General features: G+C 46.1%; 1 protein-coding gene across 2 annotated transcripts in view; it reads right to left on the bottom strand.

Annotated features, from left to right (window-relative positions):
* Positions 1 to 12,222, bottom strand: part of LOC114589324 (gamma-aminobutyric acid receptor subunit alpha-3-like) — a 50,193-nt gene that overhangs the window by 26,200 nt on the left and 11,771 nt on the right. For both annotated transcript variants that reach the window (XM_028715628.2, XM_028715627.2), the window contains exons 3-4: positions 9,957 to 10,081; positions 5,668 to 5,735 (exon numbers count right to left, since the gene is read on the bottom strand). In XM_028715628.2, coding sequence (XP_028571461.1) covers positions 5,668 to 5,735; positions 9,957 to 10,081 — 193 coding nt within the window. The remainder of the gene's footprint in view (positions 1 to 5,667; positions 5,736 to 9,956; positions 10,082 to 12,222) is intronic.

The following is a 12,222-nucleotide window of genomic DNA, read 5'->3' as shown; positions in this document are numbered from 1 at the left end:
CCCCCCCCAGTTCCTTCTCCTTTGGAAGAATAGAAACACCCCAACGAGCAACAAGTCAGTACTTCTTCATCTCTGATGCCCCCTGCTATGGTGAGCCTTGAACCAGTACAGCTGCTTTTGAAGCCTCCTTCCTGTAACTAAGACCTGCTGACCCCAATTGGAGCATTCAGGACCAAGGCTATCCCAGCAAGCAGCTTCATGTGAGGAGTCATGGACAGACTGACTCCCTGTTCTCCAGCCAAGAAAGACAGCGTGACTTCTGGATCTGAGCCTTCTTGCTCATCCTCTCAAAGTCTCTGTCACACCAATATCCAGCAGTTCTTCTCCCTCCCCTCTCCTCCTCAACAGCTGGTGATGGACCAGGAACAAGAACCTGGGGCTATAGTAGATAGCGTGATGAAGATGTCAGCCAATGCGTGGCAGACATGAATAAGGCAAATTCCATGCTGGGGATTGTTAGGAAAGGGGTTTAAAATAAAACTGCCATTATCATAATGTCCTTATACAAATAATAGAATCATAGAATCTTAGAACTGGAAGAGACCCAAGGGTCATCTAATCCAACCGCCTGCAATGCAGGAATCTCAGCTAAAGCATCCATGACAGATGGCCATCCAACCTCTGCTTAAAAACCTCCAAGGAAGAGGAGTCCACAACCTCCCAACGGAGTCTATTCCACTGTTGAACAGCTCTTACTGTCAAAACGTTTTTTCGAATGCTTAGTCAGAATTTCAATTCTTGTAACTTGAAGCCATGGGTTTGAATCCACCTTCCATAGCAGGAGAAAACAAGCATGCTCCCTCTACCATGTGACAGCCCTTGAGATAGTTGAAGATTGCTATCATATCTCCTCTCACTCTCATCGGTTCCAGGCTAAACACACCCAGCTCCTTCAAGCACTCCTCATACGGGTTAGTTTCCAGACCCTTAATCATCTTGGTTGCCTTCATATGCACACGTTCCAGTTTGTCAACATCTTTCTTAAAAGAGTTAAATTTAGTGTTACTGGATCTGCTACTTTTCCACTTGCTCTGGCTTCCGATTCTTTCTTTCTCTGTCACAATCTCTTTTCTCTCTTCACACCAAAGCAAAGAGCCATAATATATTCAGTCACCCAAGCCTAAATGAAAATAATAATAGTAATGACATGTCCAGTTCAACCAAAACAACAAGGCACAAACAAAGTTTCCTCGTGGCTTGGCCAGGGTAGCTGATCAATAATCCCTGTACTAAAGGGGTGTGTGAGTGGGTGTTTGTGTGTGCAGGAGGGAGACCAGCCATGCCATTGGATGTAGTGATGTGACTGGCTCACGTAGCTGATTTGGGTTGTCATCAAAAGGTATCACATTCTTATCCCTCTTTTTACTATTGGGTGTTGACTGCCAGGGAAGGGAAAATGCATTTGTTGGATCTCAGGTGGCAAAATAACTTGACTGGCCTTGCAAGGTACTACTTCTGTGCATCTTCGTTGGGGAAGGGGCATTTGCTGCCCCTCCTCAGGCAACAACGTGCCTTGAGTCAGCCCTGTGCCCTTCTATCTAGAGAGGGAATAGTTTCGGCAGCATTTCTTCAGTTCAGATGCCAATCCCCACAAAAAAGAAAATACCCAAAGGGGCATCACATTTCCCATGCACAGATGACATCTGTGGAACCAAAACAAGCTTGTGTGGATGTGACCATATTATTCTTTACCAGCCCACCTTGTTCTGAGCCCCTTTTTCAAAATCACACAGTGGGGGGGGGGACCCTGTTCTTCAATACCTCCCATTTCCCTGTTCTCCACAGTTCATTATACAAGCTTCCTTATTCAAATATGCTCCACCTTAGAAGTAATTATGAGAGACTCCCTGAGGCTTGGATGACTGAATATATTATGGCTCTTTGCTTTGGTGTGAAGAGAGAAAAGCGAGTGTGACAGAGAAAGAGTCAGAAGCCGGACCAAGTGGGAAAGTAGCAGCTCCAGTAACACTGAATTAACTCCTTGCCCCAGAGGAAGAGGGCCTTCTAAAGCCAGAAAGAGCCTATTGATGGGGAACTCCTCAAAATGGGATATTACAATACATTATTTCCCAGCCCTGCTGGGCCAGTCACTCCAATTTCTGCCTGATCCTTTGGAGTCCAGCTCCCATGACTGAGCAGCTTCACAGTCTATATCCATGGAAGATCATAAGAAGAGCTTGCTGGTATTAGGTCAAAGTAGGCCCATCTCACACAGAATCCTGTTCTCAGAGTCACCAAAACAGTTGCCTATTGAGCACAAAAACACTCTCCCCTCCTGCAGTTTCCAGCAACTGGTATTCAGAAGCATCACTGTCTCCAAATCTGAAGATGGATAGTCATCATGGCTAGTACCATTGGTAGTCTTATCCTCCATTAATTTGCCTAATCCTCTTCTAAAGCCACCCAAATTGGGGGGAAATCACTGCCTCCTGGGGGAAGGAGTTTCATAGTTTAACTCTGTGCTATATGTAGGAGGACTTCCTTTATTCTATCCTGAACCTTCCAACATTCAACTTCATGGGATATCTAAGAGTTCCAGTGTTATGAAAGAGGGAGAAAAAACTCTCTATCCACTCTCTCCATGCCATGCCTGATTTCATAAACTTCCATCATGTAACGTCTTACTTGCCTTTGCTCTAAGCTAAAAAGTTTGTTGTTGTTGCTAGTTTCTATACCACCTTTTACCCAAGGATCACAGAGTGGTTTGGAATATAAAAACACAAAATACAAACAAAAACAATATCCCCATTTAAAAGCCCATAGTTTGTTTAAGTAGCCTAAGGCCTGGGAGAAGAGGAATGTTTTTACCTGGCACCTAAAGGTATGTAAGCAGGGCACCAGATGAGCATCCCTGGGGAGAACATTCCACAAGCAGGGATCTACTGCAGAAAAAAACTGTCCTTATCTTGCCAACCTCCAGACCTCCCATGGGGGGGACACGCAATGAAGGGCTACAAATGATGATCACAGGGTCCAGGTTGGTTCATATGGGGCAAAGTGGTCCTTGAAGTATTGTGTTTTTATAGATCAAAACCAGCACATTGAATTGGGCCTGGAAGCTAATTGGTAGCCAGGGCAGTTGGGCTAGGAATGGCATTATATGCTCAACCCGTCTTGCCCTGGTGAGCAACCTGGCTGCTGAACCAGCTGAAGTTTCCAAACTGTCTTCAGAGGCAGCCCCACATATAACACATTGCCAAAACATAGACCACAGAAGTTAGACTATCCTTGTCCAGATATGGGTGCAGCTGGGCCACCAGCTGATGCTGATGGAAGGCACTCTGGGCCACTGAGGCCACCTGAGCCTCAAGCGACAGCAAAGGATCCAGGAATACCCACAGCTGTAGAAAAAAACGAATGAATCTCTCTCAAAGAGATTTTTACTGCTTACATCTTACATGATCCTTTTGTAAGGAAACCAAGTTCTTTATTTTTAAGTCATGGGGGTATTCTTCTTTATTTTACTGCCAAAGGATGGAAGCTTATTTGCTGTAACTCCTGAAACTCTGTGCATAAAACACTTCACTTATTTGCAAAGCCAAGTGTCTTTATTCCAGCCATAAATATTTTCATGGGGAACATTTGTTTAAAGGTGGTTGAGGGCAGAAGCAAATCTAATCAAGTTTTAATACGTTTGGAGCAATTGCCATTCTGCTGTCTCTGTTACAAGAGAGTAAGAATCTCTCTTCCCAAACTCTCTCTTCAACATCACCCCTGTGGTATGTGGCTGTCCTGTGACTGGCTGGGCTTAGTGACCTGTCACTTAAAGTCATCTGGGCACAAAAGACCTCTTATTGATAAGAGTCCTGGTATTTTGTTGTCCCTCCTGCAGCTGACGTTGGAAGCCAAAGGTGACTTAGTATATGCCCAGTTTTAAAATTATGATTTAGCATTTTATATTCAATTTGATTGTGCACACTCATTCTCACTCTCCTTTCCCTATTTTATATAGTCTTAAATCAGTAGCTGGGACTTGGAATTCTGCTGCTTGTCTTCCTCTTCCTGAGCAGCCCACCAGAAGGGCTGTGGAAATGGCATCCCTTGTCCTAAATGGCAATATGCATGGGTTGTGGAGAGCACAAGCAGAATAGAACACTCAATTCTACCGGGCTACCATAAGAATGGTCTAGACTGACTCCATCAGGCACAAGTCTCACCAGCATAGACTGGTGGCTCTGTTTTGATCTTCCTGTGGAAGACAAATCCAGTTGCCAAGGAAGGAACAGCCACTCCCTATAGTGTCTCTCCCCTCCCCCTCCCCCGGTTCAACGTGCTTGGAGACCTCCAGACTAGCATGGTCACATTCAGAACACGAAAGGAAAACAGGGCATGGAGCCCATAAAAAGCACCTCTCCTGGCGAGGAGGGTCCCCACCCACAAAGCTTGCATCATCCTTTATTAATTGGGGAATCCCAGGAAGAACTAATTCCTCATCAGCATTTTCTGTGGTTTGGGATTTTTGGGCACAGAAGCAACTCTGTGTGCTGCTTTCTGACAATGATTTAGGCTATTTCAATTAGGCATGCAGTTGTGGGAAGAGAGGCCTCAATTCAGTCCTTAGGACTTCTGCCAGCTGTGTCCCCTCAACCTTCCAGCCATCCCTCCCTTCACATTTTCCTTCTGATAGCGAACACTTTGAATCTCCTTCTGCCCTTTTCTTCTTTGCTGCCAATGGAATAAGGATCAGCTGCAAACAGGTGGCTCTTCTAGTGGGCATGCCTGGTAGAGAAAGCGGGAGCTGCCTACCTGCCCAAGCATAAAAGGTGCTTAGCTCCCATGACAGCTTGTCCTTCATTTCCCTTGCTACCCACTTTGGGAGGGAACAGGGGTGAGGATGGCTATTTGGAGAGGCTGAGAGGACACACCAGCCGCACTGACCTGGGAAGAGCTGATACTTACACTTTGCCATCAGCAGCTGGTACATGTCCATTCACCCCCACAAAGGGACCTTGCCTGTCACGACCAGATGCAAAGGTCTGGAAGGATAAGGATTCATGCAGGATAAGGCTATCAATGACTACTAGCCATGATCGCTATGTTCTACCTCCACAAATGTGGGAAAATGATGCTCCAGTCAAAATATAAAATTCCATGTTTGCTAGGTGACCAAAAGGCTAAGGCACATAGAGTTCCCTGTAAACTCCTAGAGATCAGTCTGTGAGGTCACATCCTCTGCTTGGAGAGGCAGGAAAGGTAGCAGTAGCAATATGATTCTTTTTCCTTCCTTCCTGCTCAGAGAACATTCTTTTTCTCATCATGCAACTGTAGGGATAGGATGCAGGGTCTGTGTGCTCCTAAAATCATGTATTTTGTAATCTAGGAGTATATTTTTTCGGACTTATTTCACTGCTATTTTCTGCTTGAATCAAGTCTGCAACTTTTTTGTAACTAAACAATATTTTTATATTCTAAAACAACAGATTTTTATGTTGTTATTTTGTTTAGAAGGATAAATAAAGGGGAAGATGCAGTCTGCCCAAGACATCCTGGATAATGATAGAAAGCTACACAGTCTTTTTTCCCTAGTTTCCGTGTTAATACTGCGAAGGATGGGATGTTTAACTCTGCTAAACTAGATGCTAATATTACTTAAGCATGTAAGAGGAAGGATAATTAATAAATAATTGATCCTATCCTACCTTCCAAATCCATCCCAACAGCACCTACCATGTCTGTGTCCGAGACGGGCCCAAAACTTGTTACATAAATGTTGGTCTTGACTTCAGTTACTGTATCTGGAAGAAGCAAAAAGGAAGAAAGTAATTAGGGGTGATCGCATGGTGAATGTTTCCCTCTGTAATTTCTGCCTTAGCTTTGTTTGAAATCTCTAGGCTTGCTCCTTCCCTGGATTACAGTCGAATGATCCACTTTTGTGGGGTGTGTGGGCCTCTAATCAGGGACCTCTGGCATTCATCAGGGATGACTTCCTACAAGTGCCTTTAAACAGCACATAATGCCTTCTGCAAAAATAGAGTCATTTTGAGCTTAGGCTCCAGGAGCTCCACAGCGCCTTTGGAGAAGCATTTAAATGAAACACTCATTCAATTCACAAAACAGTGATTTTATTAATGCTTTGGATTTGTTTGTAAATGCAAGTAGTGGCTCTCTTCACAGGCTTCTCTCTCAGGTGAGGTGCACATATTTGCAAATCCTGATGCAATGGGCAAGTCCTCCCAACAGATGCTTTCCTCCCTCCATCCCTTCTCCTCTCCTCTGGTTGCTCTCATTCACAGAAAAGGACACCTCTAGCCCCATGGTATCTCAAGACACTAGTGAGTTTTGAAGTCTCCCGAACATCCACCCCTACAGTGAGAAATGAAGCTAGCACCACTTGATTTAAAGGCTTAGAGCTGTTTGTTGACATGGGCTAATCTGTTGCCAGGCCATAGTTCAATTGAAATAACCAAAGCCGCACAACCCTGTCAGGGCTGCCTGCCTGTCTGGAGCTGAGAGGGCTCAGACCTGGAACATCTGAGTCTGTATGGGCTGAAGTTGCACCTTCCTGGACAAGGATGACCAGCCTGCATAGTGGGTGGGGTGAGAATACTGAGCTGCCTGGACAGGTGGCACAACATGAAGATCATGAAGAAAGGGGTCTCCAGGTGCACATCCCACATAGAGCTGAGAAGGGGCCCACTGCACCACCCTTCTCTGCTCAGGGTAGACACGGATGCTTTTATGATGTCAGGGGCCATTATATCAGTGCCTAGTCTCCTCTCAAAGCTACTTGCCTGCCTAGGAATTAACTTACCCCATGCTAAGGAAAGGACAAATCAAGGCTAGGTGCAGAGGATCAAGAAGGATCAAGGCATGCAGAGCTGAAGAGCAACAAGCAGAGCTTCTGTCTGGAAGCACAACTGAATGTCAGTGCACATAGTGAGGAGGGCAAAGGAGAGCATAGAATCATAGAACTGTAGAGCTAGAAGGAACCAAAGCAACATTTAATCCAATTCACTGAAATGCAGGAATTGCAGCACAATCAAAATTGCAGCACTGTCATAATCAGGTGCTTTGGAAGACCACTGGGGACAGAGAGAGGTGGGGAACTAGTTCTGCAGATAGATCTTATGGGCCCCAGGAAGCAAATTAATGTGAACTGCAACCTTCTAGTATAAGTGGAAGAACCAACACTAGACAACCAGGAACCAAATCTAAAGGAAGACTTTTTTTAAAATGTCATAGATGATTTACATATAATATGCTGTACTACCATGAGGTCAACAATGAACATGGTTTTCTTACTGCACCAGCTGCAGGAGAAATGCCAAGGGCAGAGGTGCCCCTTCTACATTGCCTTCATAGACCTGATGAAGGCCTTTGGCTTCATCAGCTGAAAAGAACTCTTCACATAAATCAGTAAGGTAGGATCCCCACCTAATCTTTGCAATGTGGTCATGTCCTTCCACAAGAAAATACACAGCACTATCCTGTACGAGGGTTCGTCCTTGGGTGCCTTCCCTATAAAGAGTGGTGTGAAACAGGGCTTTCTGACAGTAGGAGTTGTGAGTCGAGAACCCTCCACCCGCATAGGATTATAATAAGACACACAGACACATCATTTTAGGTTAATGGGCAAAATCAGGCCACAACTTTTATTGGTTACAGCAAGGTCAATATGCAAAAAGAAGCTGACCTAAGAAGGAGGGAGGGTGGGAGATCCGAAGAAAGCAGGAACAGACTGGGAGCAGAGCGCTGCCATGACTGTTTAAACGTGTTTAGCCCCGCCCACCAGCCAGCCATATTGGTCGGCTGGAAGGCTTGGCCGCGGCAGCAGAAGCAATCAGGAGCAGGGAGCCGAATACGCCTACCCCCGCTCAAAGCCCCACCCCTCTGTGAGGAGGAGAGGCCCTGTCCAACAGTGGAATGGACTCCCTTAGGAGGCTGTGGACTCTCCCTCCTTGGAGGTGTTTAAGCAGAGGTTGGATGGCCATCCGTCATGGATGCTTTAATTGAGACTCCTGTATTGCAGGGTGTTGGACTATATGACCCTTGGGGTCCCTTCCAACTCTACAACTTTATAAGGTGTGTGTGTGTGTGTGTGTGTGAGAGAGAGAGAGAGAGAGAGAGAGAGAGAGAGAGAGAGAGAACAGTGCTTTTTTCTTTTCTAGAAAAATAGGTGCTGGTACTCATCATGAAGTTGTTACCGAAAGTGTCACACTTTTAACCCAAAAAACCAAAGAGGTGCCAGTACTGTGTACCCTTGAGTACCTCCTGGGGGGGGGGGTTAGTTAGTTAGATTGATCCAAAAAAGAAATTGTGGAAGATCCTTCCAAATCTACAATACTGTGATTTCGTGATAGGTTCCCATGAGGCCCTGGGTGCTGCTCTTGGCCACAGTTCTGTAATGCCCTAGTGTGTCTCATGTATTGTCATTTGGTGGAGTTGCATTTTGTCTTCTGGGAGCTCTGAGTGCTCATTTCATGAGTTCAGAGGCCAGCATCACACTCCGAGCCATTTATTCCCAGTCTAGCTGCTGCTGCTGTGGCACAGAATGCAAAGAGAACATGGGACAGACACTCTTGCCTGTAGCTGGTTTTACATCCTCATTGATCACCATTTCAGTACAAACCAGATAGGAAGTACCCAACCCACACGGATGCTAGATGTGGCAATGAGATGCTGACAGGTCAGTTGTAGCAGGTGGCACCTTGCTTCCAAGTTCCCTGAAGGACTCACCAGTGGCGGAGCTTCATGCTCCAGCATCAGGGGGCAGAGAGCAGGTGGGGCGGGGCTGGCACGCGTCCCAGGGGTGTGGCACAGTGCCCGCAGGAGCATGGCATGCATTCTGGGGGTGTGGCACACTGCCTGCGGGGGCATGGCACCCAGCACAGGCGGAGGAGCAGCCACAATGGCACCCCACCGGGATCATGCTGCCAGGGGTGGTTCGCTCCCCCCACACTCCTCTTCCTCTGCCAGTGGGACCCACACCTTACTGCCACCTGCTACTGGAGGTGGGGAGACAGAAGCATCTTCCTGGTCTGCCTAAGCAAGTGAGCATGTGCTACAATTCAAGCTCAGTGGCGGAGCATCTGGTTTGCATGCAGAAGGTCCCAGGTTCATTCTGCAATGGCATCTCCAGGTAGGGCAAGAGGGACCCTGTCTGAAACCACAGATGTACTGGCAGTCATTGTAGACAATACTGAGCTAGATGGACCAATTGTCTGACTTGGTTCAAGGCAGCTTCCTATGACCCTGTGAGCAGGAAGCGAAATGCCAGTGCCTGAACTGAAACCTCTGATCTTGCTGCAGGAGGGCTGATCATCTCTCTCTTCTTTCATACCTTTATCTCCTTCCCCCATTCAGAGGCAGATTTAGAGCAGTGTGACTGCTTGCACTGCACTGGGTGCCAAGCCTAGGGGATGTTGCAGGGTGTTGCAACTATGACGTACCAAATTGAGCAGAACAAAAGGCAAGGGGCAGGGGTGCTGAATTTTGGCCTCACACAGGGCACTGCTGAAATTTGAAAAGTCCACCCCTACCCTATTCAAGGGCTCTGAGTAGGGAGAGCAAGCCAGCAGAGAGTGTGCATGAATGTGAGTGTAAGGATGAGGCAGCCACATGAAGCAGCCTCTGTTGGGTCAGAAACCGACATTTCATTATCTTAACTGTTGGGCTGAAGGACTTCAAGTAATCGGCTGGAGAGGATCCCAAGAAATCACAAATCCCCAGCAAGAGACTCCAGGGAGCCCTAGGATTAATAGCCCCTCCCAAGGAGGAGTTGCTTCTGCCAAACTGGGGGGGCCCTTCCCTTATGCAAGCACTCCAAGGAGGATGTGGGGCAGGCAGCTTTAAGTGGAAATGCAGTTAGATTGGAGGGATGGTCCATATATTGTTTGTTTGTTTGTTTGTTTGTTTGTTTGTTTGTTTGTTTGTTTGTACCCCCCACACTTTCCCCCTGCTGTGACATCAGGAAATGCCATCAAACTTGCACAGACAATTAGCTGAAGTAGACTGACCTCCAAGCCCAGGTCTCAGTCGGTTGTCATATCCATCCAGCAGCCGGTCCAGGATGCGTGTGAAGATGGTGATGTTGTCTTTGTTGTCATCATCGATAATATCTGGCCCATGCTTTTGAGCGAGTCTGCCATTTCAAGGGAGAACAGGAGGGTTAAGGTCTGTCACTTCTCCAATGATGCTCTGTGTGTGCTCACATACAAAAACACACAAAAAAAATCCCATCCCTGGCTTGCACTGATTTTAGGCCTTCTCTAGATTTTTCTGCTTTTTTACCTTTAATGGACCTGGCCCTGCCTCCACATGTCCTTATGTTAACTCCAACTGGACACAGAGTAGCTGTTAGTCATGAGAGGCCCCTCCAGGCATCCTTTTTAATTGCACATTCACACTGCTTCACATTCCAGTCAGTGCCTTTCCCATAACTGAAACCTTGTAACTTTTTTTACACCACAAATGCTCTGGTTTATTTCCCTCTCGCTTTTCTTGCTCTATAGCCCCTCTGGACACCAATAATGTGTTAGCACCAAGCAAGCATTGCAGAGCAACTGATAAGGCGGAATAAATTCGCCACTAATGTGCCAAGAGCATGTGGCAGAGACCATACCTATGGCAACAAAACAGTAGCCTTGAGGGGCCCAAGGTTAGAGGTTGCTTTGGGAAGGCATAGTGAATCAGTCTAAGGCCACCTCACAAGATGGGGCAGCTGTTACTCCTTCCTCCACGCCTTCCATTTTTCTCTGGGTTGGCTATTTGGAGGGAGAGAGGCACATGGGTAACCATAACCACCACCACTTTTCATTAATTCACTTGGATCAGGGGTCAGCAACCTTTTTCAGCCATGGACCAGTCCACCGTCCCTCAGACCATGTGGTGGACTGGACTACATTTTGAAGAAAAAAACTGATTGAATTCCTATGCCCCGCAAATAACCCAGAGATGCATTTTAAATAAAAGGACACATTCTACTCATGTAAAAACACACTGATTCCCGGAATGTCCATGGGCCAGATTGAGAAGGCTATTGGGCCACATCCAGCCCACGGGCCTTAGGTTGCCTACCCCGATTTTGATGTTAGATCTGTCAACCAACCACTTTGTCAAATGATTGCCTTCAACTATTTTCTGACTGTTATTTACTTAGTGTAGACCCATTGAAATGAATGAGCATAACTGAGTTGGGTCCATTGATTTTAGCAGGTCAATCCCGAATAAAACTTAGTTGAATACCACCCTGTGTTTACACCTGATTGGTGGCTAATCTATCATTTGCAATAAATGGCAGTGGCAATTGCCTGTCCTGCATGGACTGGCAAAGAACAACTGAGGCTTCCAAGGGCAAACTGTGCCTTTAATCAAAAGCTTCCTATTTCCAGAATTTTATTGCTTGCTGCTCAGTGTTACTAGGAGATTTGTGATAAATGGGAAGGAAAAGCAGATGAAATCATTGCTACCAGGCTATGAGCTGTAGCTGCCAAGTCTTTGCTATGCTGGGCCAGCTGGGAAGAGGATTGGGTTTACTACAAAAGTGCTGACATAACCGTAACTCTTGCAGTTGTGTCTTGAGCAATGCTAATGTGTCCCATCACTCTTGGATGCCTCTGCTTGCTCCAAGCATGCAGGTAGAGAGAGGCAGGAAGGTGCAGAGTGTTGCATTTATGCTGGAATCTTCTCTAGGCAGAAGAGGATGCCCAAACCTGTTTGTTCACACAGGAGAAGAGTGCTTGTCACACTCATTTCTTGCCTTGGCCTGCAGCCTCCTCACATGCTCATCTTTCTGTCTTGTCCCCCACCCCCATCCATGCATGTGGATTTTCATTTATTTATTTGTCATACTTGCTCTTCCCCAGAGATAGGAGTGGCACCCTTTTTACATATTTACATTACAGAAGTCTCACTGAGAATTGTTAAGTTGCATTTCTTACTGTGTTAAAATGCCATCATCACACAAACTGATTACAAATTAGCAAACCATCAAATCAACAAACAGGTGGGAAATGATAACCTAAGAATTCTGTGTACATTGCTTACCACGACAGTAGAAAGGACTATGCCTCCCAAGAGCAGCTGCCAGACAAAACTAGCTCACCTGAGCTCATGGGCAAGTACAACTTGTACTATCTATTTGTATTTGGGTGTATGTGTGCGTGTGTGTTTGAAGGAGTTCTGTTCCAGCACATCATGAGCTGGTTTTATTATTTGCAACCCAACTTGGATCTGTTCTCTTAGACAAAAGTATCACAAAAATGTACTCAAGAAATAACGTTT

The sequence above is a fragment of the Podarcis muralis genome, chromosome Z, assembly GCF_964188315.1.
Source record: "Podarcis muralis chromosome Z, rPodMur119.hap1.1, whole genome shotgun sequence".
Lineage (NCBI taxonomy): Eukaryota > Metazoa > Chordata > Lepidosauria > Squamata > Lacertidae > Podarcis > Podarcis muralis.
The sequence above is the reverse complement of the archived record's forward strand: the minus strand, read 5'-3'. Positions and strand labels throughout refer to the sequence as shown.